Genomic DNA, 27526 nt, shown 5'->3' with positions numbered 1-27526 from the left:
TAGTGCAGGGTCAAAGTTTAAAGGCAGGAAAAAGAAGTTAAAGCACAAGTCATGCTTTGCTTACCAACATTAGTTTCTGTAGAGTGATATTTAAAGGTGACATATTTTACCCTTTTAAGACAAGTTTATATTGTTCTCAGAGGTCCCCAAAATATGCCTGTAAAGTTTGTTGCTGAAAAAACACTCCAGTATTGGATTTTTGCATGTCTAAAAACCCCTCTGTGAGCGAGCCGTTTCTGTGTCTGTGTCTTTAAATGGTAATTAGCTGTCTGACTCCACCCCTGACCACACCCCTCTCAGGAAATGGATGCAGCACTTGTGATATAACAAACACTTTATTATCCACAGTTTAGACTGGGATTTGAACCATGAATCTTCTACACTGTAGTCAGCAGGGTAACCCACTGAGCTATCCAGCCTCTCAGCTGGTGGCTGAGATGAGATATAGAGATATAGAAAGATATAGAAAAGAGAGGAAAGACATATCTGTGGCAAAAAAAACATGAAAACTAATTTATACTATTTATAATATTTTACAACACCCCTGCTTTTCTCCTCTGTATGGCTTTCCTTTTCATCTTTACACAAGATTGTTTTTCGCAATGATACAAAGAATGATGTATGCAGATTTTAAACTAGAATCAAATGAGCTGAAAGCAGTATCCAGGCGAGGAGAAAAGAGTGCAAAGCAGCTACACTGTGGAAAGCCATCACCATTCCCACTTGCTTTCTGTGAATTTTCCTGACAATTTCCTGCTTTGTTAACACATTACACAGACCTTGTACCAGGCAGCTTGCAGGGCGAAGTGTCTTTAAGTTCTGGTAAAAACTGATTCAGGCATTTGCTTTCATACATGCAGCTCTGTCTGGATAAGTTCAGTGTTGAAAAAAGAACATGAAAGCACAAGGAAAGGCTGCAATGTCCAGTCTCTGTCCACTTCTATTGAATGCTACTGGGATCCAGAAAGAAATATGGAGGTTTTGTAAGAGATGACAGCACCTGGCCAAGGGATTGCGCAAACATTGTTATGATTTTGTGCTAGGCCGTAAAAAATGTTCTTATTGTCCTTTTAACAAGTTGTCCTTCAGCCTCCAGCTACAACAGCTGCTCCCATGCAGACTCTTTTCACATCACCAGAGAAGTAGAAGGAACTACACGGACACCACAAAGTGCTGCAAAAAGCTTGGCATTCAGTCTGGAGTACATTGAACTCACAAAACCTTTCCATACCACCAGACATTTGAAAGGTTGACAATGAAAATAGTACATATCAACATAAAAACAACAATGTAAATGCTTACAAACCAGAGAATTTCATAATATGTGGTCTGTTTTTTGTCAAAGGTTGAGTAATATCAGTGAATATGTGTAGGTTCACCTACCCTGGAAGCTTTTGTTGATCCCAGAGGGGAAACTGTTCCCCAGCATCACAGCAGACGGGTCAATGATGATTTCCCTGCTTCGGCCTCTCAGTCCTGTGACCTCCCTCTGGCCTCCACCACCGTCCAGCCGCAGCGTAATCTCATTGTCATGGCGATCCAAGAAGACCTCATGCCATTCACCATTGTCGAGGCGATACGTGGGCAGGGTCAGGTTGTAGTCCCCGTCACCAAGGTTGAAGAAAACACAGAGGAGGCCCTGAAAGATCTTTGGAGAGAAAAGTACTCACTCAGCTTTACAACAATAATACACAAAATGTCTTTGCAACATGTAATTGTATGTGTGCATGCATGACAGAATGCTGTGTTCCTAACCACAAGGTCAAACCTCCCTGAGCTTATAAAACTGTATTTCCAAAATAATGAAAATGACACATTAATGTCTGGTTTAGGTGCTGTGGGTATGTCAGTTGAATTTGCCAAACTACTTCCACTCAGAAGAAAGATTATCCTCTCTTAAATTTAAGAAAAACATGCTAAGCCTAAATGGAGGACTGATCTATTGCTTTACTGGACTTGTCAGCTCAGGGTTTGAGCTACCAGAGACACAATCAAATTCCTGTCATGATAGGCAGATAGATAAGTGCTTAAAGTCTGGGCCTCATGTAATCATCCTGTACTCTAAAACTTCTAGTTTTTGAAAGTCACCTAAGTCAATCAACCCTGATGGAAAACACCATACAGTGCCCGCTCATATGTCACAGTGCTTTGCCAAGTTGGAGGCGAAGGAGAACAATTTTTTTAATTCAGTCACAGGCACTAATTAGAATTTGGAGGTCAAAGGTCATTGCGACCTCAGATCTGTAAGGTCACAGACCTCATTGTTGCCTTTATGGAGCTATAATCATTCATTTGAGCACATACAAGACATCTGAGTCTGTTTTTATATATTAGTAAACATAAATGTGGAGCTTAACAGCCATACAACAGAACACTGCGATTGTTAGAAAGGTCATAAGTGACTGGAGATAACTCTAATTCCTGTTTAAGACAGAAAAACATTAACATTCAAACACATTCAAAATTTTAAAAAATGTTCTTGTCAAGAAATTTTGTTAAAAATATGAATTTGCATGTCCAACAAAGTAATAAAATAAAATAAAATTCTGCTTTGTTATCTAATAATTCATGCATGAAATGGTTAAGAGTATTTTTCAGACTTAATTACAACACACTGAAATCCAGTGTTTAATTCAGTTAATCATCATGGGCAACATTAGCCTGTTGAGTTTAATTGAACTGCACTGGGCAAACACATAATGTTAGGGCTTGACATTAACATGAACCACCAGAAGAACTGTGACAAACTGGTGGCAGAAAGCCTTTTAATAAATTACCATGATGTCTCATTTGGATCTTTGCCAGGTAACTCATTAGGACTCAACTCTAAATGCTGTGTGCCAACAACATTATCAGGCTTCTGGGCTTTGAGTTCACTTTGTTCATACAGACACATTTTCATCACTATATTATGTATTTGTATTTCTTTTCAAAAAGGGTGGATTACCACAGTTATCTAATTATTTATTTGGATCCCCATTAGCAACTACCAAAGAAGACACTGCTGTTACTGGGGTTCATTGGGACAAAAAAAGGAAAAAATCCACTCAAATTAGATTATTAAAGGTCCAAGACAACATGGAAAAATAAAATAATGAAAGTCAGAATTTAAGTAACAGTGATAACAACAGTACAAGACCAAGATGAGCCGATTAGTAATGACAAAGTAAGTCTCTCATGTGCCTACATTACAGTGTAAATGAGACCTAAATGTAAAGATTCCCCTCAAAGCCATGACTTTAAGTCTCAGTTTTAGTCTTTAGATGAAATGTATTTTAGTTTTAGTCACATTTTAGTCATTTCTACCCTTTTTAGTTTTAGTCTAGTTTTAGTCATCTTAACGAAAACTAATCTTACTTTTAGTCAGTTTTAATCACTACAGATCTATTTTTGTCAGTCTAGTTTTTATGATGGAATAAAAGGCTGTCGACAAACATTTTTAGTCATAGTTTTAGTCGACGAAATTAACACTGATAACCAAGAGTTTCTGAAATCTGATTACAGATTTACAATTGAGCATATCAGGGAAATGTCTGTGAGATTAAACTTTTAAACAATGGTTACACTAGCTGAACAGTAAGCTAGTATTTATACTGTCACCATTAAAATTTCTGCCATGGATGAGTTTTTGCAACACCATCACCACTGATTTAAGCACATGTGATGTGCTGTAGAGCAGTGGCTCCCGCCCTGGAGTAGATGCTTGATCACAGAGGTTGTAAAAATTAGATTTGCACATTATTAGTAAAATAGAGTAAGTAAAAGTGAGTAAAATTTACTAAACAGTTTGCACAAAGTTCTTTTGGTAAGAAAAACAGGGAAATGATTAAAAGGATGTTGATTTGTTGTTGATTTTTTTGTGTGGGTCTGGGGGGGGGGGGGGGGTGCTCCAGGGAAAATGAGTCCTGTCTTCTCTCTTATGTACTAAACAGCCATACATGCCATTGTAATTAATGTGAAATACAATTAAGTGGTAAAATGTGTGTTCTTTCTTCTCCAAGTTTTTTGACAAAAATCAGTACCATACAGCAAGTGTGCTCACTTTGCAAAGCGTCTCCATTTGCCTTGGTTTTAACACACACTTAATGCTGCTTTTGTTCAACTAGGTTTGTTTTAGCCCAGTGCTGCAGTGATTCATTTTATACTGGATCATGCAAATAGAGCTCAGTCATCACTTGTTCATCTCTCTCTTTTCCATTCTTTCTCTCTTCTTGCTCTAGTGATCAACTGATTATGGGCATGTGCTATCTGAAGTATTAAGCTTATCAGATTCTACCACAACCTCATTTGCCCAATCATCACACACTTGTCATATTTAAAATCTGTCCTCCTCTCTTCCACAGTCAGACTGTTGTTTCAGTGGGGACAGAGCAACCCTCCTCCACCCCAGCCACCTCCATTCAGTTCGTCAGCATCTAGTCCAGATCCTCACAGGTCTTCTGTTCCTCCAAGCCACCTTATTGGTGTCCTGGTCCAGCTTCTCAGGAGTCTATTCTTAATCTTAACCCTCATTCTGACCAGCACCAGGGTCTAAACTCCATGGAGGGTAACCAATTCCTGCCGCTGGCCTCGCTACCCCTTGAAGTACATGAAATTATCAAAATGGAGTCTAATTGCAAAAGACTATACACATTCCTTTTTAATCAAAACGTGTAAAATAATTGATTGCTAAACTCGTATTAAGTCTCTCCTGATTGAACTGTTTTATGGTGTGTTTTAACCCATGATAAGCCAAAGACTGGTTTGTGGCCTGTAAACAAGGTCAGAGGAGCTGCTGTCAATCGTGCCTAATGTAAAACACTCTTTCTCTTTCACTTTCAGCTTGTTGTCATTGTTTTGTATCCAAAATAACACACACATTTCCTTATAGCAGTCGGCACTTATTTTGAGACTGCAGACATCTTTATTTAGAAGATTTGTTGTGGTTTACAATAAATTATCGAGAAACTTTCTTTAAAATTGTGTGGCCTCTTTTTTCATCCTGCCACTGAGCCTTGGTGGTGACACAGATTAGTTTGATTTTGATGAAAAACCTCTGACACACCTCAATGTGTGCACAGTGATAGAAAAGCTCTGACCTGCTGTGAGCTTTCTCACACTCTGTAGGAAGTATACACCAGACTCAGACTGCTGAAATACAGTAAATAGATGAAAAACACATCATGAACAAGACTGTATAATATCTGTATACTTTATAAAATGGGGTCCTCTTGTGTTGAAATGTTATTAAAAGCTTATGTCTTTAATTGCACCTCATTCTGGAGGGAACTTGCACCCTCAGCCCAAGCATTTCCAGAGCCTTTGATCAAGTATGTGAATTCTCAAATACTGGACCTTGTTTTCCTAAAAGGAGGAAAATTCAGGTCTTTGTTTGATGAAATGGTGAACAGTTTTAAAGGTCAGCGTCACAAGATTTGTCCAAGATTATCATACTGTTAAAATTTTTTATTATGATAAAGATCAATAAAGAAACAATAATGCAAGCGTATCATCAAAAAGAGAGATTTTCTACTGCATGGAAGTTAAAGAAAATTCTTCTGATGATTGATTTATGGGTCTCTAGAAAAATCACATTTTTGGATTGGTCAGTGAGAACGGCATGCTTTACTAGCACCAGTTGATAAATTAAAGACTGACTCTGTTGTGGGCTTTTGTTATTAGTAGGTGACAAAAAAGTTAGAATACTGGATCTGTGCCCGGTCTGTCCTGATTTCAAGTTTTGGTCTTGTGTCATTAATGATAAAGTCGTGCAGTGAATGCTGACATTAGACCACCACTGTAACAGAGTTAGCCAGCTTGAGCAAAGGCAGGGTTAAAAAAAACATATTCCCTCTAGGCTGAAAATGTATCATGGAGGGGTTTCAGCAGCAGACGGAGTAATTCCGCCCACCAAATCGCACCCTGCGAACAGCTTTGACATCAGTTCGCTTTGGAGCTGCTCGGCCAAACTGGTGATGGAAAAGCAAAGTAGCACGACTTGGTTTGGCCAAAAGTCAGAGAGGAAAAGCTCCATTGGTCACAGTTTGGCTTTTTCAATGTGGGTTAAACAACAACATGGAGGAAAGGAAACTGGTACTTTAATGGGAGCTATCTGCTGTGGTTCACATAGAAGAGATCCTTCAAACAACAGCACAGCATTACTCTGTCGCTCGCCCCTCAAGGTTTATTTGGTTGATAGTATATCATCGTTTCAAATTACCAAAAGCATGTTTGTGAAAGAATATTTCTATAATTTATGTTAGAGTGGCTCAGCTAGACACCTCGAGACTCCTTTACAAAGTCTGTATAAAACTACAGAGTCTGAAACACTTCTGTTTATAATGTGGCTCTGCAAATGTAAAATTTGTTTTATGAAATGTAAAAATGTTTTTGTTAAAAGTGTTTCAGACTTTTTAATTTTGTGATTTTGTTTTTTTTGCCAATTTGCTTTTTAAAATGTAAATTCATTTCATCATTTGTAAAAAGGTGTGTTAATGCTAAAGTAAATTTGTTTCAAGCTTTGTAAAAGTGTTCCAGACTCTGTCATTTTGCCAGGCCACCGTAGGTTGGATGGCACTAGAAGGTCTGCAGGAATACGTTGTGATATTGATCGCCTCCATGCCAGGTAAATCTGTTAGAGTGTGGAAAAAATCACTTATTTGTAAAGTGTTGGGATTGTACTCAATGTATGTAGAAATTCTGTGACCATAATTGCAGTGCACAGGTCCATTCAGAGCTTTAAAGTTCTAATTTTCTTCTGTTCCCAATTATTCCTTACAGCTGTTCCACACCAGTGTTAATTTCGTCAACTAAAACTGACTAAAACTATTCATTGACAGCCTTTTTTCTATGACAAAAACTAGACTAAAACTAACAAAAATAGATCTGTGATGACTAAAACTGACAAAACTAAGTTTAGTTTTTGTCAAAATGACTACAACAAGACTAAAATGTTATTTAGTTTTCGTCAGACATTCTAAATCTGTGAAATCTCTCCACTGTGGGTAAATCTGTCAAAATGCAATGCATCTGTAGCTCTTCTGCCTCTCAGATAGAAAGCAGGGACCCCAGGTTTGGCAGTTTGAAGGGAGAACACACTACCAAGACTTGGTACCAGATTTAGGCAAGAAAATAAATGCTTAGTCTAAAAGTAAAAACTAAAATGTGAGGACTTTTTATGGACTAAAATGTGACTAAAATGTTTTGAGTTTTTGTCAACTAAAACTAGACTTAAACTTAAAAGGGTAGAAATTACTAAAATGGGACTAAAACTAAAATGCAATTCTTATAAAGACTAAAACTAAGACTAAAATTAAGAATAGCTGCCAAAATTAATACTGTCCCACAGTTCCTGCCCTGCATTAGGAAGTCCTGTGTCATCAGGATCATGTGACTGTAAAGAACCTACTATGACAACTGTGATATTTTATGTTACTATAAATTTGATATGAAATTTTCATGTCAACAACTGTAACGTAATCCCTGTAAAACCCCATCTTAATCTTGAGCAGAACAGAGCTGAATGTGATAAGACTAACATCCAAAACATGCCACAGCTCTAAAGGATGGCACACTGGTCTGTTTCCTAATCATAACCCAAATAACATTCATGTTTTTAGTTTGAGTGACAGGGAAATTTACTATTGAGGCTGAATAGATGAGAGAAGTTGGACTGACTCAAGTCCAAGTGTCTTGTTTTAAAGCTAATTGGGACGGAAGAAAGAAAAGGTTTTACTCGCTTGGTAAAAGAGTGGATCAATAGACCAATTTTGCCAGTTGGACAATAAGCCGGATGTCCTCCTCGGAGGTTAGAAAATAGGGAAAATAAGAAAATCTCTTACTGGCAACAAAGACTTCACTGTTTTTTATTCCCTTCCTCCACAACCTAATCACACTCACGAATATGTTTGACAATAATTTAATCACAAGCACATGGGACAGCTCTCATATGTAGGCTTTATATTCATCCTAAATTAGGCAGTGTTGTGGAAAAGCTGAGGTTTTGACTTGTGATTTGTTGACATGCACAGACATCCCGTACTCTCAGTGCTTTAAAGACACTTTGAGCGATGCTCTTGAAGGACACATGGTTGAGGGAAAGTGTCTTTTGAGGAGTGATGTGGGAAAAGAGAATTTATGAATGAGAAGTGACAATGAGGGAGAGAAAAATGACTCATCTCATGTTTAGACAACAAGCTGTTTCTCTCCATCCTCGGATCTGGTGATGAAAACTGCTCCACTTTGGATTGGCTGTGATAGCAACGCACATTTCGATCATATACCATTTTTCATTTAAAGTATTTCCGTGCGTGTGCATGACAGAGCAAAGGAGGGAGAGGGAGATAATAAGTCCGAAGGCCGTTTCAAGAAGGACTGGGTGGTGTGTGGGTCTTCCTCATTTCAATTTCAAACTGTTTCCTCCAAGTGTCCCACTGAGCATAATTTTCTCCCCTCCATCTTCCTCTGCCACCGCTGCCACGTAAACAGAGGACTGAGATGAGAAGGGCAGAGTCACAGAGGGGGATGTGAGGAGAAAGAAGAAGTGGATGGCTAAAATTATGCCCCCACTCAGGGGTTGACGGGGATAATAATTCAGGCTGGAAGTTTGGCTCCATCCAGGCCAGCCTGTCCACATGTTAATGGTGCAGGCTTATTGTTACCCTAGTTCCATGATGACGTTCAGTAAAAATTGTCACTGTGACGTTAAAGGCCCTTTTATACACTCAGTTCAAGCGTCTGGGCATGCAGTGCAGGTGACTTTCCTATTTTCCACCTGCTGCAGTTGTCATTTTTATACTCAGTCTTAAAATGAGGAGTGGCCAGACACAAAGATGGAGGTTCCTATTTTGAGAATGCAGAAGAAGACTGCACCTTGGACCACCTTAGAGGCCGTATTAGTCTGATGGACATAAACATTGACTGAGCTTACCCAGGATGCACTACAGCACACTTTGGTACCATGCTCTGTAGGGATGCACAGATGCATTGCTTTATCCCATAATTCACAAATACACAGGATGCAGTACAAAAGTTTTGTGCCGACTAAAACCATTGACCTCTCACGCTGGAAGTGTGTCTGTAACACTGCAAAACGCTGCCTTGAGCAGCTGGAGACAAAAAGGGATCAAGACCACGGGAGAACTTCAAGTTTCCGCAAGAATATTATGTCAGCAGCGAATTAGTTTGCCTTTTTGCAGTTAATTTGCCATTCATTTGAACATGATTCCATGATTTTATTACTTCCACTATGGGTGAGCACATTATAAAGATAAAATGTTTATGTTTGCTACAAAGGATTTGTGGGTTCATATAAAATTCTCTGGTTTTCCACCTCAAAAGTTAATGTAAGTTTGGCAATTACAGCTCTGTGACCCACTGACCTCCTGATGAGCTTTTGCTTGTATCAAAGGATGAGTCCTAACATTTATAAAGTGATGATTTACTGTCAGGTGTTCGTACATTGTGTTGTGTTGTTTTTTTTTTTAAGTTAACTGGATACTTAGCACATTTTTCCGACTGTTCGGATCTGCTCTACATGGATTGGAGTGCCGGCACTGAAAATTAACCTGCTGCGTATCTCCCATGAAGTAGAGCACAGTGGTGCTTCTCGAATGCCCTGGACACAGATCTGAGTGTACCTGCTAAGATTGCCTAGAAAGGAAGCCATTTGCTCTGCAGTGTGCTTCAAACAGTCTTACTGGTAACAGATTCACAAATAATGGCCAAGTTGACTACATAATGTGGCATTAACTGATTTCAGTTACCAGTCTTTTGTTGTCTTTCCAATCAATGTCATGCTGGCATGTGGTATTTCCAAACCCAGTGTTGTTCTACTGGTGGGTCGGGACCCTAAAGTGGGTAGCAAAGCTCTTTCCAGTGGGTCGTAAATAGGGCTGAAAGATTTGAGGAAATAATCGATTTGCGTTTTTTATCCTGAATATTCCAGTTGTAATTTAATATGCAATTATTTTTAAAGTTCATCATCTTATGTATTTCTCAACAAACAAGCAATAAATCATTCTTTAGTATAATGAACAGAGTGTTTGGTAGGTGAAGCTATGGCTAAACAATTTAGAAAAAAAATATATAATTGCAATTAGTTGGACTCTTTGCAAATTTGCAAACCATTAACTGAAGGGAATGCTAATTTGTTGTTCTCAGTTTAATAGGACAAACATAAACAAATGTTTGCATGATGTGTAGAGCAGGACTCAAAAGTGGGTCACGAATGGGTGCCAGGGAAAAATAATGCAGCAGAAAGTTTATGATGTAAATGGACCATGAGTGGACAGAACATCTCTACATTAGTTAGGTTTTCTTGTGATGGCAAGTCAATCTCCTTTTCCTGGATAACAAAGCTGTTTTCCCCAAGATAATACGGAAAATCTTCAAGTAATTACCTAATTTGCATACTGTCTAGAGAAAAATGATGTAAAATAAAACAGATGCATGCTTGTTCTTCTCTAATGATGTGCTTTTTTCCTTCATATTTGCTTCATATTTCTTTTGTTCCAACTTTTATGTTCCAGTTATGGTTCAAAATGTAACTTTTTTTGTTCTAACATTTAACTGGTTGACTCACTGGAGTAAAGCATAACATATCTGCCTCAGAAAAAGTATTTAACCAGGATTTTGAAACATATTTCAGGCCAAAGAAATATTGCACCTTCTGCAACTTGGAAATGGCAGCAGGACACATGGCAAATTAATGTTGATTAACTGCCCAGCCCTAATCGTGAATGTGTCCCAGGACAAAAAAAAAAAAAAAAAAAAAAAAAAAAAAAAATAAAAATAACTGGACTTGCACATAATTTATTCTCGGATGAATCTTACATTTCAGTATTGCCTGAATTTCTAATAAGTTATTTCTTGAGAAATTATCAATTTTCCATGCTATCTCTTGAAAGTGAAGGAAAATAAGATGTATGCATGAATGTTTGGTTAGTCCTGTCTCTTTGTTCAGTTATTTTTTTATCCATTTTGGGTCCAAACTTCAACCTTTAATTTAGTAATTTCAAGTTGTTGGAAATTTTTTACATTTTGGTCATAAATTCTCTTCAGGAGCTGGTGGCGGGTCCTGGTGCCCAACCAGTTGAAAGCAACTGGAATTACCTGACGCGCCAGTTGGACTATTTAGACACCCATTAATGGGATACAGTATGTCTCACATCCACCACTGCCCTTTGAAAAAGTTTGAGAAGAGCAAAACCATTGAAAAAAAACTCTCAGTGATTGGCCAAATGTTCTGTGTGTCTTGTTCATTATGGGCTGATCAGAACGATGGATCATGACTCGGTGTGCACGATCAGCTCTGGTGTGAATGACCCATAGAAGCAGCTACGGTTGTTAACTGCTAGTGGAGCCAGTTGGTGAAACAAATCTATGTCCAAGGTGGTCTGGAGAAAAGAAAACACAACTTTTTTTGGTGTAATTTGTCATTCTTTTTCTAATAACAGTCCAGTTCTGGTTAACCTGCTGCTGTAGCAACATCCAAGCTGAGTGCATCAACAGAACAACTAAATCTCACTGTTAGGTATTGCAAACTCATGTTGAAGCCAGTCAGGAGGAGAGCAAATGCATCTTTTCAGCCAAGAAAATCTTTCAGCTCTTTTGATCTTCTAGTGATAAAGAAATGCAGTCCAGTTCTGAAAAAGGAATAAAAAACTCCTGCTATACCCTCACTATTAGCTACACCAGTGGCAGCCATTGTTTACAAGCTTGCAGGATAACACTCCACCCACAGCTAGCTCTAATGATGCTGATTGGTCCGGTCTATTCTAAGACCAGGCCTAATCATTTCTGATTGGAGGTTTGCAAGATAGATCTGCCTAATGACTGACATGAAATCTGATTTTAAGGATTCTGTGACGTTATCTTTTACTCACGGTGGTCAGGACACTGCAGCATCTCACCTACCATAATAATCCACACTCACAACTGATGAGGCATGCATTCAAAAAGGTCGATTCACTGATTTTTGCTGTTTATACTGACTGCTTAAAGCAGGTCAAACAGACCCTTAAACCACCAGGAAATGTCCCAGTGGTCCCAACGCTCAATCCACGCCCAAACACCCACTCCTCTCAACAAAATTATGGTGAAACAAGTTTTTTCCACCGTAAACTTTATCAAAAAGAAAAAGAATCAATCAGTTGTCACTCCTCACCGGATCTCTATTCTCTGCCTTTTTTCTTCTTTCAAAGAAACTCTTTCTTTCCCTGCCTTCTTTTTTAACTCATTCATTGAACCCTTCATCAAGCCCTCCTCTGAATCTAGCTCTCCATTTCCCAGCTGCTTCTCACAGCAGCCAGTTAAAGCTGGACAGCTCCAAGGTTGCGTAGTTGGAGAAGCATGGCTCATTTCAAGGCTCTGTGATGAAGTATTAATTATATTTAGAATCCACCGGGGCAGCGCTTTTTAACCAGCCGCTCTCACAGCCACCTGATTTTACCCCCAATTAAAGTTGAACGGAGCAGAGCAATTTGGCTCCTGCTCCGCTCCCTGGGTGGCGTGTGAGTGAATGTGTTCAATGGTGTGTGTGTCTTTGCAGGGGCGTCTAGGTGTGTGACTCCATTTTAGAGTAAACAGTCCCACTGCAGGGACGTTGTGGTTCCCCCAGATGCTTCCTGTGACAGACTGCCTGAGATGCTGCAGCCTTTTGGAAGTGCAGGCATGTGCAGATGATGTGTTAATCTCCCCTCTTCTCATGATTAAATGATGGTGTGCAAATGGAGATTATGAGCTCGTATGACTGTCTCATGCATTTTTCCTTCACTTTGAGTTATACTGGGAGTTAAATTTAAACTAGGCTCATTAGGAGAAATATTCTGCTTTACATTCATACATGTGTTTCTGACTTTATTCCTCCAAAGCGTTCCCACCTCTTGACATTTGTAGTGCTGTACATAAATTTACAGACTAAATATTGATTTGTGCATAAAAACTAACATGTGCTGCTGTGAAAATTGCACCGTTTTCCTACCAGCCCAAAGGCAAATAAGAGTAATTCATGCTAAATACTTTGTATTAACATTCAAAGCTCCAATTTGATGTTGAAAAGAGCATTTACCAACTTGTTAGCCAAGTTTTCCATTATTTATTCCTTAATTTCCCTCTCATCCCTCCCATTTTTCCCTATTTATTCTCAATTGTTGCCCCAATTTCCCCTGTAGTCCCACCTTACATCCCCTTAACCCCCCCATTATTTCCTACGCATTTCCCTTTGTCCCCCTTCCCCTTATTCCAACCTTATATTCTCCTTATTCCCTCTATATTCCCCCTTTACCTTTTCACCATTATCCCCCCTTTATTCCCCTTATTCCCCCAATTCAGCCATGATTTTCCCCTTAATCCAACTGTATACTATCCTTTATTCCTCTTTATTCCCCAACTCCTATTTATTTTCTTTATTCATGTAAAAGAAAAGAAGTGGTGAATATTATTGCTTTGAAATCACCTGTCCTTTAACCTTGCAAAGCAGAGAGATATGCTTGTTTCTGTGTTTCTCACTGTTGAATCCATCTTGCAAAGCTTCCATCTGAACCGTTCAGGCCCGGTTAGAAAGTGACAGGACCAATCAGCAGTACTTTCAGGCACGGCGGAGTCGTGATGTATGCAAGCAGCAACAAGAGGCCGGTGCAATTATGGCGGAAGACATTAGTGGATACTGCTTAAGCGCCAGTTTTTTCACAACTTGAAAACATTTCTTTGTTAAAAGAAGAACAAAGAACAGCGGTGAGCTGTTGTCTTTTCAAAAACGACAAAAGTCGTGTACTGACTTGTCTATTGTCGCCATGGTTCGCGTTATTCCTTGGTAGCTGACCACGCGCACCTCGGTCGCGGCTACATCACGTGTTTTGTTGCTCTGATTGGCCCGTAAAGATGTGACCGACAGAACATTTATCCAATCACACTCTGAGTTTCTTTTTTTCAAATCCTCTGCCCTTTCCCAAATGTAGTATTGAAGGTTTCCCATCAATGCGTGTCAGGTTACCCGTCCTTAAGATGGCTCTTTTTTGTGTGATTTAAGTGACACAGTAAAGGCATGATACACCATGCACTGAGGACATGTAAACCTCAGTCACCCTCAAAACTGAGTTCTGAAAATGTCAGGAAATAAAAAAGTTCTACAGACTGGGTTAAAGGCATGCATGATCTGCATGCCCCATCAGTCCAGGTAATTAATTAATGTTGTCTTATCATGAATGGAAAACACATCTGAGCGGCTGAGTTTAAATCTTCCTCAGCTGAGAGCAAAAATCCATGTGAGCTTCAATTTTGTTTCAAGTTTCAGTTTCCAGATGTCTGCTGATAAAAAAGTCTTCACTGAGTCATCCTCACCTTCCCCAATCAAACTTTTATTAAAGGGAAACACAGAACCACAGAGGACACCACTTAACACATCCTGAAGTCTTTATTTCAGTTCTACTGTTGCTGCAGTTTCCCAAACTTGTAGCTCAAATTCTCAGAAGGTGACCCTCTACCAACTTTAATTGTTTAGCTGAAATCATAATTTGTTGCTACTGTGTGTAGTCAGGCTGTTTAATGGTTTTCATTTGGCTGTGTACATATTTATTGGCTGGTGATTTATCACTGTCAGAAAATAGGTCATTTACACCTACCAAGGAAAACCAGGGGATGAAAACATTACACCAGCGTCCTCAAAGAATGCATGAACGCTTCTTTAGTGCAGATTGTTTTCTTATGTTCATATTTTTCCCTTCCTGTTTGCATCAGAACAGAGATTCCTCTTTTACATAAAGTGAAACATCACAATGAGTATATATTTAATAACTAGCTAATATTTATTTCTGGTACACTGTAAACCTCATCACTGGAGACACAAATAAATTCAGCAAGGCAGGAATATTCAATGACAAATGAAGATCTGAAAACCAGAAATTCAAGTCTTTTTTTGCTTTTTTCAAAGACAAATCTTTGATAAGTGCAGATGTCTGCCCCTGACCACACCCCTCTCAGGATGTAAACATGGCACTCCTGATGTCACAGACACTTTGATTAAGGTCCTGACTAGGATTGGACCCATCAATCTCCCAGATCAAAGTCAGCAGTTGAACCCATTGAGCTATGCAGCATCTCAGCTGGCAGCTGAGAGGAGGATCAGGAGAGGAGGAGGGAACTTTCTTCCAAGCGGTGAGGGCCAACCGGTGCTAACTCTCCATGTGAGGTCATGAGGGTAAAATCTGACAATGACAATGGTTTCAGCACATATTTTCTGAAAGGTGAAGAAAGAAAGGGCTGAAGTGAATGGATTTTTCTAGTATTTGAGGGGATTTTGGACAGGCCAGGGGTTCATATTCTAGTTAGAAAAGCCCAAAAAAGCATAATATCATAATATCTCCCCTTTAATATGGATACTAACAAGCAACCAGTGAAAGGACTTTAAAACCAAATTTTACCTGAATCACCTATTCCTCCTCTGTGTCAAAAACACAGACACAAAAAATCTTTTGTTTTACATTTAGAATTAAATAACCTTTGGTCCCATAGGCCTACATACACTTGTTCTTTCCAAAAGATCTGTGTAAACTATCCCTTATTGTTATAGCATATTAGGACCTCTTCATAATCTAATCTGTTTATTTTCTAGTAAAAATACTATAACATTTTTAAGTTTAAAAAGTCATACATTTATGAGAAAAAAAACTCATGATTTATGTGAAAGGACTAAATTTACATTAGCTTAAATGTAGAATTTTGGAGATTATAAAGTTGAAATAAGACTACATAAAAAATATACCAGATCAAGTTGTCTTGCAGCAGAGAGCCTGATTAAATGATACTTTGCTAAGTGATAAGAAAACAGTTGCAATTTTAGCCCAAAATTATCATCATTATTCATTTTCTAGTCTTAGAAGAAACTTTTCTGTAAACTAAGGTAATCTAATCACTGTTTTCTCTTTGTTTTTGTTTTTTTTTTAAGTTTTGGCTTAACAATGTTGTAAATTCATGACTAAAAATTTCAAATTTTTTAGTTTCTTTAATAATGACTTCTTTTATTTCTCAAGAAAAAGCAGATTCTGTTTTTTTTTTTTCACTTTTAGGGCAGCCCTTATTAAAAACAATATGCATATCCACATCTAACTTTGACAACATCAGAGCACACTGGACCCCCTGAGATCTTTGGTGCCCCCCTCTAGGGCTATCCAGACCCCAGGTTTGGAGCCACAGTGGAGTGTCTAATTATTATCAATCTCCTATGTTCTCCTCTGTGAAGTTTCTTTCTCTGATAGGGTTTGTCAAAGTATAACCTGGGGTTCAGCTCCTCATTAGTAAGCACATCTAGAACAACAACTTTTTCCATTAAAAAATAATAATAAAGATTGGCTAGAACATGTGGGGGGTAACTTAGATGATAAACTTCTTTTTAGTCTGCAGCAGAAGGAAGCCGTTCCTGCCTGGAGGGGTCAGTTCCAAGAGCAAGTGACATCACATGAAAGCTATGTTAAAGATTTAGAGGGGTGCATTATTAATAGACGATGGCACGCTACCTTTAAATTCTGGGTTATCAGTCACTCCATTCACAACAGCCAGCATGTGTCCTCTCACTGCTTTGGAGTCTGTGAATGACTGCTTCATCTTTGCCAACATCTATGACTCACAGAGTGAAGCTACAGCGGCTCTGTGTTGGGCTGTGCAGGACCGCATCAGAGTTGTAATGAATAAATGCTGAACTTTATTACTGCAGTACACCCGTGCAAAGGAGGTGGGTTAGTTTGTGTTTAAATTTGGCAGTGAAAATAAATACATAAGTTTATTTGTACTCAAGCATCAGCAACAACATCAGGTTGATTACATTCATTCCTACTGCAGTAACCTGACAGTCCAAGAGTGACGCAGTGTTGTTTCATTCTTCTTCACCTCTCTGCTGTTTGCATTGATATGGACAGGGAACAAGGAGAAAGGGAGATGGCAAGGTAACAGGAGTGCCAGACAGGAATATTTTCTTGATTTTCTGTCACTTTCCTCACTCAACAGAGATTGCTGGATGATGGAGATAGTTGTTAACTGTTGCATAACAGAGTAACTAAACTCTCAGACCACTTTTCAGATGAAAAGATAAATATATGAGGATGTAGTACTGTTAACCAGTTAGGGTCAAAATCTTGACTTTTTAGTACAAGTATTTATATATTATGTAAAAAATGTGCATAGCAATTGCTCTCTACAGGCTGAAACTCTCTACTGCAACTGATTTTTGCAGAGGATCTGACTGCATGGTGGTGAATTCGGCTGCAGACCTCTACAATGAGGCGACCTTGACCGCAGACAGGAAGTGACGTACATTACCCAAACCCAAACCAGAATGGCGTACTGAATGACATACAGTACATTTTCTGCTTGCTGTCAGAGAGTACAGTAAGTGGCTATTTTTCACAAAAACACACCACAAACCCAAAGACAGTTAGGATTAGGCCCCAGCACCATGAAGGTTAGAGTGAGGGGGAGAGGAAGGGGGATGAAATGAAAAATAACACACCACAGACTAAGGAAAACCCCAACAAGAGTAAGCACATCACTTCCTGTGCCAAGGTCGAGGTCTGCAGCTGGATGCCTCTCAATTTTTTATTATTTTTTTATTTTTTTCTACTGGCTGATCTGGTGCTAAGTGACGATTGCGGTGAAAACTGTCATTGATACAGAGCTCAAAGTTTTCTGCCTACTTTTAACATGTCTGTTCACTTCAATGGTAGCAACCAACAGCAGGAATCAGGGGCGTATCACAAGGGGGAAAAGGATACTGATTACCCAGGCCCACAGTAGGGAGGAGCCCTTGAGAAGCCCTAAATTAAAAGTGTGATTTTATTTACTTTTCTTAGCATTTAGTGTCATTACTGAATCAAAAGTGACTCAATGAATTGGTCAATAGACTGATATTTGTATCAAATAGAGTAAAATGCAATACTTGGGGCCCACGGTCCTCCCTTTAAAATTTTCAAATGCTGTAGTCCAGCACTGCAAAAAATGCAAGTAAATTTAGTAAAAATATTGCTCACAAATGTGGAAATTATTGTACAAAAATCCATTAAAATGCAGTGGTATCTGCAAAAATGTGGCAAAAATCGTTGCTTGGCTAGCTGGTTAAGGGGGGCCCTGTGTAATATTCTTTCTAGGGGCCTTAAATCCCTACCTGCACCCCCTGGCAGGAATTCACAGCTTCATTGGTCAGAGATGTTGCTTTGACACTCTAGGATTGTGGGTGATGTAGTGCTGTTGCCTGAGATCCCAAACAAACTGTCTTCCTTAAAACAAGGTCAAAAATGTCCTTGCTCATGTGCTTGTGTTCTTTATGACTAAAAGCGTATCTTCTTGTCCCTAGATATACCTTGTTTCATTAAATTCACAAGTACCAGTAGCAACGGTGTGAATATGGTAATTTCACATGTAAAGGTGGGAAAAGCCAGAGATGCTGATGTGACACTCTAGGATTGTGGGTAATGCTGTGCTGTTGACAAAGATTGCAAATAAACCATGGTTTCTCTTAAAACAGCGTTGCTGAAATATATTTTTAAGACTTCTACATGACCATACATCAATATTTTCACACTCAGGAAGCATATGGTGACTGGTTGGTGACATAATGGCTTTTAATCAAATGTAAAAAGCAGCATGGACTAATGATGTTGTGGCTGATAAGGGACAGTAGGAAGGAGGGAGTGTTTGTGTCTTTTTGCCCCTCTCTCACAGCCCTGTCCATGATGTTCTAGAAACATTCATTGAAATTCCAGGGTAGATGTACCTGTCTGAAACTCTGGGGTTTAGTTACTCCTTAATATTATCCATATCCATGTTTGACATGTTTTGCTCTGACTACTGTGAACACAGAGACAAAACGATTAAGCTTTCAGCCATCAAACTCTTATCAGTGCAAAGAACAACACCTCTGTATCACCATGTTATAAATAAAAGTGTTGTTTGTTTTTTGCAAGAGGAAACTGGAACTCACAGAGCAGAGAATACATATTCAACAGATGCTGCACAGTGTCTGACACTTGCATGATTTGGTGCCACAGTGTTAAAAACTGTACTGCACACATACATCCCTTAACAAAGACAGGAATGTGGGAAGATGGCTTACTTTGAAGCTGCTTCTATGCACACTGTATATGCCTCATTATTTTAAATACACCGGATTCACATAGCTAGTCAGGCTGGGGCCACGCTAAGGTTGCCTTCTGGCCAGATTTGACCCTTGGGCCCCAGCTTCAAACCCTTGGCATTAAAAGACTTGTTATTTCTTAGTTGAACTGTAATGATTAAAGATGTTCTTTCTGCATCCTTAGACTAACTTCTCCCACGCTCTCGACAAAATATAATCATCAAATTGTGGAATAATAATCTCCGCTGTGTATGCTGTCTAATAATAATTTCCTTTCTCGAGGTTTTCATATCATCAGTTATATAGTGTTGGGAGTTATTTTTAATGTGTAGACTCCAGTATCATCCTGCCTGTATTATTCACACACTGAGAAAGCAGCGAGGAGAGGAAACAGCATCCAGATAACATCACAGCCAAGAGGGATTTTTTGGGACATTTAGTTAAATGGAGCCCAATGGTCCAAGCCGAGTTTGTATCAGAGCCATAGTACAACATAATGAATTTGTGTTGTGGCTCACAGCTTCTTGTCCATATTTATTACAGGTTTAATATCAAGTACACAATATTAAGTTGTGTTCGTACTTAAAGCAATGTGATACTGAGCAAGGACACTAATAACTTTACGAAAGAAGGACAAACAGATGTTAGTCATCCTGAGGTGAGATTTTAGAAGCCAAACAGACATTAAAGAAGTATTGATAAATGTAATGAAGCTTAAAAGGATTATCATTCTGACTAAACTCCAGAGATCCTGTGTAGAGATGTTAAAAAGTTCCAAAAGGACAACCATAATGGCAGCCCTGGGCTTTATGGCAGAGTGGCAGAATGAAAGTCCACTCGGAGTTTGCAAAAAAGCACCTGAAGAACGCTCACACTGTGAAAAACAAGAATCTCTGGTGAGATGAAACCAAGACCAAACTGTTTGGCCACAGTTTTAAACATTATGAGGAAACCAGACACTGCCCATGCATGGTGGTGGCATTATCATGCTGTGGGGGTGTTTCTCAGCAGTAGGGTCTAGTAGACTAGTCATAGTGAATGGAGCCAAGTAGAGATATCCTCAATGAAAACCTGTCCTGCAGAGCTCAGGACCTCGGACTGGGCTCTGCACTTCATGCAGTTCATCTGGGGTTCATCTTCTAACATGGCAATAGTCCTAAGCACACTGCCAGGACAACACTGGAGTGGCTTAGGGGTAATTCTGTGAATGTCCTATGGGGCTTTTCCACTATGACTTTTGGCTGTGCCGAGCCAAACCGAGCCATGCTTATTTACTGTTTCCATCACCAGTTTGGCAAAGTTAAGCTGAGCTGCACTCAAATGACCCTGCTCATTAGCATATTTGTATGAACTGGAGTACACCAAAGAAGAACTTATAAAGATGGAGAGTCAGTGGGCTGAAAGAGAGAACAGAGAAACTTCATTTGAAAGTTTTGAGCAGGAGAGATCCTGAGCATGGGTTTGCATTTTCCACATCTACATTATCAGGTAACTCGGGAAAATCCCGAAATATCCCTTAAAAAACCTGTGGCGAACAAGCATTTCCTGTTGTGGCTCCTAAATTCTGGAATGAGCTGCCTCTTAAAATCAGAATGCCCCCCATCTTATCTACTTTTAAACTGTGTCTTAAAACTTAATTTAATTCCTTGGATTTTAATTTATACTCCAAATACAACCAGAAAAGCCAAAATCCTGTTGACAGTGGAGTCAGAGCTGTCAGCACAGCAGACCATCAGCTTCCTGACCCCTAACATGAAAACATGGGTGGGAAAGGAGAGCAGAGACCAGCTGGTGATGTGAAGACACAGAAAGTAGATGGAGAATCAGATGCAGAAGAAAATAATGGATGTATCGGTGCTATTGGTACATTCACTGAGACCTCATCTCATCATCACTCCCTTCTTTAGAGAAGGTTAAAATAAAGCAGGAGACACCAGAAGAGGAGGAAGATGGTCTGGACTGCTTTTTAGTCTCCATTAAAGTGGAACATTTCAGCCCTGGATGTGTGTGCATGGTCTAAAATGTTGGAGGAGTGGAAACCGGAAGAGCTGGATAACCAGAGCCATGACTCAGAAAGTTTAGCATTTTGTGATATCCTGTGTGTCTTTCATTTCATTCCACTTGCTTTTGTTTTTTATTACTTTTTATGTGTGTGTTTAAATGTTTGAGCTACTTTTGAAGTTTTTACGTATCTCATGGTGTTTTTTATGTTTACTGTGGTTTTGTGGTTTTTATGTTTTTTTTTATGTCACTGTGCAGCCCTTTGGTAAATGATACAGCTTTATGGTTATGTGAGATCTGCTGTAACTGTATGTTCCTTTAAAATGTGTTTAAAAATGTATTTTCCCATGTTTTGGTGAATGTCTGTGTCTGCTTTAGTGTGGGCATTCTGTAGTAGGAACAATTCAGAGGTTATAAAACTGTTTCTTAAGGAAATATGCCTTGTTTTGATTGGATTAAGGTCGTTCTGTAAATGTAGAGTATTTATTAGTATTTTTGATTTCTTCATTTTAGCTATGTATGTATAAATGTGAATACAATGAGCTGAAATGGATTGAAAGAGTTCAGAAAAACCACACTGATTAATGTAATTGAACATCTGTCTTAACCTTGTAACCTTGAATTTACCAACCTAAACCTTGCCTTATCTTGAGAGTAATGAAATCAGTGTCTGACCAGGTGTTCCCCTCTTGGGGAAGTTTCAGAGGCAATCAAGTGTGGCATAACAAAAGGATCTTTGATCTGAAAAATATGGCCCAGGAGGGGTTAAGCATGGAGATACGTGTTTTCCCAGTAAGCAGGGGAACTGTTTTTTTTAAGACAGATTTTAAAATCTGTGTGTAACCTGAATTGTAGGCATGCAAATGAGTGTTGTAAACTGGAATATAAGAGAGCACCAGACAAGAGGTTTGGGGCACATTCTGCCATGGCCATTCTGTGGTCATGGTTGGTGTGTCCACCTGCAGGTGTGAATAAAATCCAGAGTTTTCTGCTGATGGTTGTTGGTGTCTTAACTTTCCTGTCTTTTTAAAAATTCCCATCACGTTAACTTCCTGGAACCACATATACAAGACCTTTAACACAGAATGATGATATGAATCTATAAACATACTAACACACTACAGACTAACCTTCATGGAGAGCGTACAGAAAGGAAATGTAATATCTTTCAACAACCTTGTTGTTGGAATTCAAGTCACACAGAAACAACAGAAACAAAGAACTCCTCAGATTGTGAGTCTGCAGCCAGCCAAGAGTAACGCATACTAATTCCTCCTTCTGATTAAAAGCAAACAGAACTATTAAAGTGAAAAACATCACCCTTGAAGGCAAAATGGTTATTTTTCTATCAAAGGACGTGGTGAAGTTTCAGTCTTTCAGAGAGAGGAGGGGTCCTTTATGAGATTACACACATTTTCATGCTGCCTTCACCCAGGAATCAATGCATTGTTTATATTGGATAAATGATAGGAACCCTCTCCCCATGTGGCTGTGTTGTGACATTTAGGAGGAAATGTAGTAATGGGTGAATAGGAGGGACACACGGATGGGTGGCAGGCAGGCAGGGATCAGAGGAGAGGTTGTACTAGAACGGCAGCTGTGGTAGGGATAACTATCATCATTTTAGACACTGATGTTTGATCAATACCCGTGGTCGCAGTGAGAGGCGGGAAACAGCAGGAGGAGAGCACAGAGAAGGTATTGCATGATCTCAGGGAGTGAGTCAGGGGTGGAGAGAATGAGAAAACAAAAACGGTGAAAAATAAAACCAGAGGGAGGGTGGAAAACAAATATGAGAGGACTATTCAAGTGTGAGAGAGAAACCTGAAGAAAAGATGAGGGAAAGAATTGAAACCTTTGAGACCAAAACCAAATAATATATTTGGTGCATTCAATCCTGGCAGTGGACTTTCATCATAGATCTAAATCTTCTTTTATATTAAATACCCACCGTATAAAAACTCATTTTCAAAAGTGACAGCTGCCAAGTGTTTGTTTTGATGAAGCTGCCTACTTTATTACCTCTTTTTCCCCTCTTAACAAGTTTTCTTATTAACAAGTTCCCATTTGTAACTGATCATAATGTTTATTGTAGCAGCAGAACAGAGTTTGTGTTTGCCGTCTAGGCTCCCATCATCACCCCAGCAGGTTGATTTTACATGCAGCTTAGGACAGAAGCATCTAACACTGAGCATGGAGCAGCAGCGCCGGGCATTTTATTCTCCATTTCTTCGACACAATGCATGTTTACTTAACCTAACAACCACAGGAAATCTGAGATATTTATGTGAAGTAGAGATGCACAATTTTAACTTTTTACTAAAATCTGATATGCTATATTTCCATTTTTGTGGCAATATTAGTATATACAAAAAGAAATCACTGTAAAAACGCCAATCTTTCCTGTAACAGAACTGACCCATTCTGGGAATTCCAAGGTGTTCCCAGGCTAGATGAGAACTGTAATCCCTCCAGCGATTCCTGGGTCAACCAGGGGGTTGTCCTCCAAGTTAGACAAGTCTGGAAGACCTCCAAAGGGAGGCGTCCAGGAGAATTCAAATCAAGAGACGGAACTACCTTAACTACCTCTTTCGAGGCAAAGGAGCACCAGCTCTACTTCGAGCTCCCTCTGGATGCCCAGGCTCCTAACCATCTCTAAAGCTGAGCCAAGACACATTCTTCTCATCTTGACTGCTTGAACCCCGCAATCTCAGTCTTTTTTCAGTCAATCTCAGTCTCATTACCCAGAGCTTGTGACCATAGGTGAGGGCTGGAACTACTTCTATGTTTACTGTATCTGTCCCTAACAAATAAATCTTAAATAAATGAATGAATAAATAAATAAGATCGACTAGTAAATTGAAAGCTTTGCCTTCAAGCTCAGCTCTCTCTTCACCACACGGTCTGGTAAAATGTCTGCAACACTGCCAATGCTGCACCTATCCACCTGTCAACATCATCGTCCGTTCTACTCTTGGTCATGAACAAGACCCCATGATACTTGAACTCCTTCACTTGGGGCAAAGACCCCCTCCATCCGGAGGGAGAAATCTACCGTTTTTCGGCAGAGGACCATGACCTCAGGCTTGGAGATGCTGACCCCAACCCCAACTGCTTTGCACTCAGCTTCAAACTGCCTCAATGCCTGCTGGAGGACACTAACCACATCATCTGCAAAAGGAAAGATGAAATTCTGAGGTCCCAAACCAAGAACCTTCCTCCCCCTGACTGAGCCTGTCCATTAAAATCACAGAATGGAGATAAGGGGAAGCCACACCAAAACACACACAGGGGCTTTGTGCTTAGGATGCAAACACAGCTCTGACTTTGGTTACACCGGGACCTGATAGCTTGCTGCAGCAGCCATGGGACCCTTTATTCCTGCAGTGTCCCCCACATGAGCCCCCAAAGACATGCTCGTAAGCCTTCTCCAAGTTCAAAGAACACATGTAGACTGGATGAGCAAACTCCCATACTCCCTCAAGAAGCCCTGCAAGAGTAAAGAGCTTGTCCTCTGTCCCACGACCAGGACATAATCCACATCTTCCTTCCTGTATCTGGGGTTCAACAATCAGTTGGAGTCTTGGGAGTAAACTTTCCCAGGGAGGCTGAGTAAATATAACACAAAAGTCACAAAAATAACATAAAACACATTCTTCTGAACTGCAAGAAATTAAACTAGCGAGGAATCTGGATGAAATAAAGAAAGAATAAAGCTGAGGTAGGACCATCAGTTTTGCTTTATGCGGTACAAATATATGTGTTAAACCTACTCATATATAAGGTCTAAATATTGGCTGTAAATATTAGCAGATTATCATATTTGACATTATTGCTAAATGGGCTTTTGAGCTGAGATCTGCTGATACTGATATTATGCTTAATATATTGTGCATCCCTATTGTAAACTGTACGTTTTTGTCACTTTGGACCCTTATACTAACCTTCAAAGCAGATGAATTGACCAGACTCTATGTCTGTCATCAGGAAGATCTTGCAAACCTTCAGTCAGAAACAACTGTCCGGGTCTGAAAGCGAACCTAATCAATCACCGTCATTTTAGAATGAGGTAGTAGCCATGCCTGGGATCAAGTTTTAATGGGAGCTGATAGCAGTTGCATTTAACTTTGATATAACTACAGTACAGCAGCAGCTTTATCAGAACTGGGCCACATTTCTTTATTAAAGCAAGAGCAAAGAGCCACACTAAAAGCTTTTCTCGCTGGAGAAGATGCTTTGCATCTCCTGACTGGCTTCAGAGTGAGTTTTAAACATCAACATGCTCCAGCATTCACAAACTATGGCAGCCCCAGCCTGTTGCGCTCATGTTACTGTCAGAGCTGTACCTCATTTTGCCTTGTCACTCTGATTGGCCCATAATGTATTAGACAGAACATCCCTCCAATCATCTTGATGTTTTTTAAAGTCCTGCCCTTGCCAAATGCTTTGTATGGGAGGTTTTCCGGATGAAATATATCCATGCAATGTACACATGAAGCAGTCTATCTGGCGTGTCAGGTTACCCTAATAAAGCAGGGGCAGTATTTAAATCACTCCAACCAACAAAGTCCCAGCCAATGATGTGTCCTTACCAGTCTGCCCAAATCTACAGTGGTTGAGCATCATTCCATTAAAACATCTACCAGAATGAAGGCCTACACAAGTATGTGTAGTTTTATGTATTTTCTACATGTTGCAATCTATTATGCTGCTGTCTGGGAAATTTTTCATCATCTTCTCTGGGTTTCTTTCTCACATGGGGTGGTGTAGAAGGGCAACACCTCAACAGTTAGTACATCCAGTACCACAACAACTTCCTTTCACTGAAGATAAAAATAAAACTGGCTGTAACAGGTGGGTGGCAAGTGAGACTGTTAACTTCTTAGTAGTGTACAGCAGTAGAAAGCCTTTCTTTCCTGTCAGGAGTGTGAGTCCGTGAGTGTGTGGCACCACGTGAAAGCTATGAATTAGGAGGACGTTTGTCAGGCAGGAGCTTGAAGTCCGGCTTTTATTACTGAGCTGAAAGACTGAAGAAAGAACTGGCCGTCTACTGCTTCCCAGGTGAGCTAACATCATTGACATGTTTGTATTTACCAGCATCTCACTTATTATTCTTTAGTATTTCCTCAGAAAATGCGATTAATTTCATTTTTTTAGTCATAAGCTTCCAGAGAACAGGCTAGAAATGGACCAAATGATTGCAGAGTATGATTAGAAAGGTGCATCTGTACCCATATGCGCTTCAAATGTAGAGCATGGATAAGCCTTTATATGTTGCTTCATGGGTCAATGCATAAGAACAAGTATATATCCATGTTTGATTTACAGACAGAGTAGTCCAAGTGCCTTTCAAAGTAAATATAGGAGGTAGTCAAATCTGAGCATAAACACAATAAACAGACAAGATTGCTGGGAGTTTTCTCATCATTCTCTGTCTCTCTCTCTCTCTGTTGCAGTATACAGTACATAACTTGATAAGTTTTTGCTCCTCAGGTTGAACGGCCCCTATATAGATCCATGCAGATGGTGCAGTGTCATATAGTAAACCCTGGCAGCTTTTGTAGCGTCTGTTGGAAATACTCAGTTTCTTGGAGGTGATTGTTTTTAGTTGCTTCTTTTTGGCTGGCTGCTAGAAGCTAAAAAAAAAAAAAAAAAAAGTGTAAACAAAAAGACTGGTGTTATTTTTCAGGAGGAAAAGCAGAAGAAACATTTTCTCTGCGTTTAAGATCGTTCAGTTTGTACTGGATTTGTTTTTGAACTGAAGCAAAAGAAAATGAGGCAGCAAAATTTCCCAGACTTTCAACAACATCTAAAACGGTGAGCACACTTGAGCTCTAGTCATCTTAACTACACAAAGTGCTGTTTACACCGTGTCACTCTTACCCATTCACACACTGATGGCAGTGGCTGCGGTCATTGGCATAAACTAACCCATTCATATTTTCAATCCACTGACACAGCATTGGAGCAGTTTGTGGTTACGCTTCTTGCTCAAGGACACATTTGCATGTTGCTGCAGGAGCTGGGGAATGCAGCCTGTCCTTCCATGTAGACCGGGGGCGTCAAACTCAAAGCCCTGGGGCCAAATCCGGCCCGTGGTCTAGTTGTATCCAGCCTGCAAGATCATTTGATCTTTCTATTATAACTGGACCACCTGTATGAGGTCTGCAGATTTCCTCTAGTATAAAAATGTAAACTTAACCTTAAGCATTTAAAATATCCTGAAAAAGTAAAGAGTAAAAATAATTAGACAAAAAGTCAGGAAGGTGAGACAAGAAATTAATGTTGTCATTTCATATTTTCAATTTTGCAACTCACAATTCAGACTGAAAACTTATGATTTTGACTTTTTTATGTTTTTACCTTTTCATATCATATTTTAACCTTCAAAATTTACAATTTAAAATTCTAAGTCATTTTTTTACC

The 27526-nt window shown here is 39.5% G+C and overlaps 1 protein-coding gene across 1 annotated transcript in view; it reads right to left on the bottom strand.

The window, feature by feature from the left end:
* The window catches only part of si:ch211-186j3.6 (neural-cadherin), a 617862-nt gene that overhangs the window by 70581 nt on the left and 519755 nt on the right, over positions 1-27526 (bottom strand). Inside the window, exon 33 of the mRNA XM_041792306.1 lies at positions 1384-1648. Within this exon, the coding sequence (XP_041648240.1) occupies positions 1384-1648 (265 nt within the window). The remainder of the gene's footprint in view (positions 1-1383; positions 1649-27526) is intronic.

Source organism: Cheilinus undulatus, linkage group 1, assembly GCF_018320785.1.
Source record: "Cheilinus undulatus linkage group 1, ASM1832078v1, whole genome shotgun sequence".
NCBI classification, from domain to species: Eukaryota; Metazoa; Chordata; class Actinopteri; order Labriformes; family Labridae; genus Cheilinus; species Cheilinus undulatus.
This window is presented reverse-complemented; position numbering and strand designations above follow the sequence as displayed.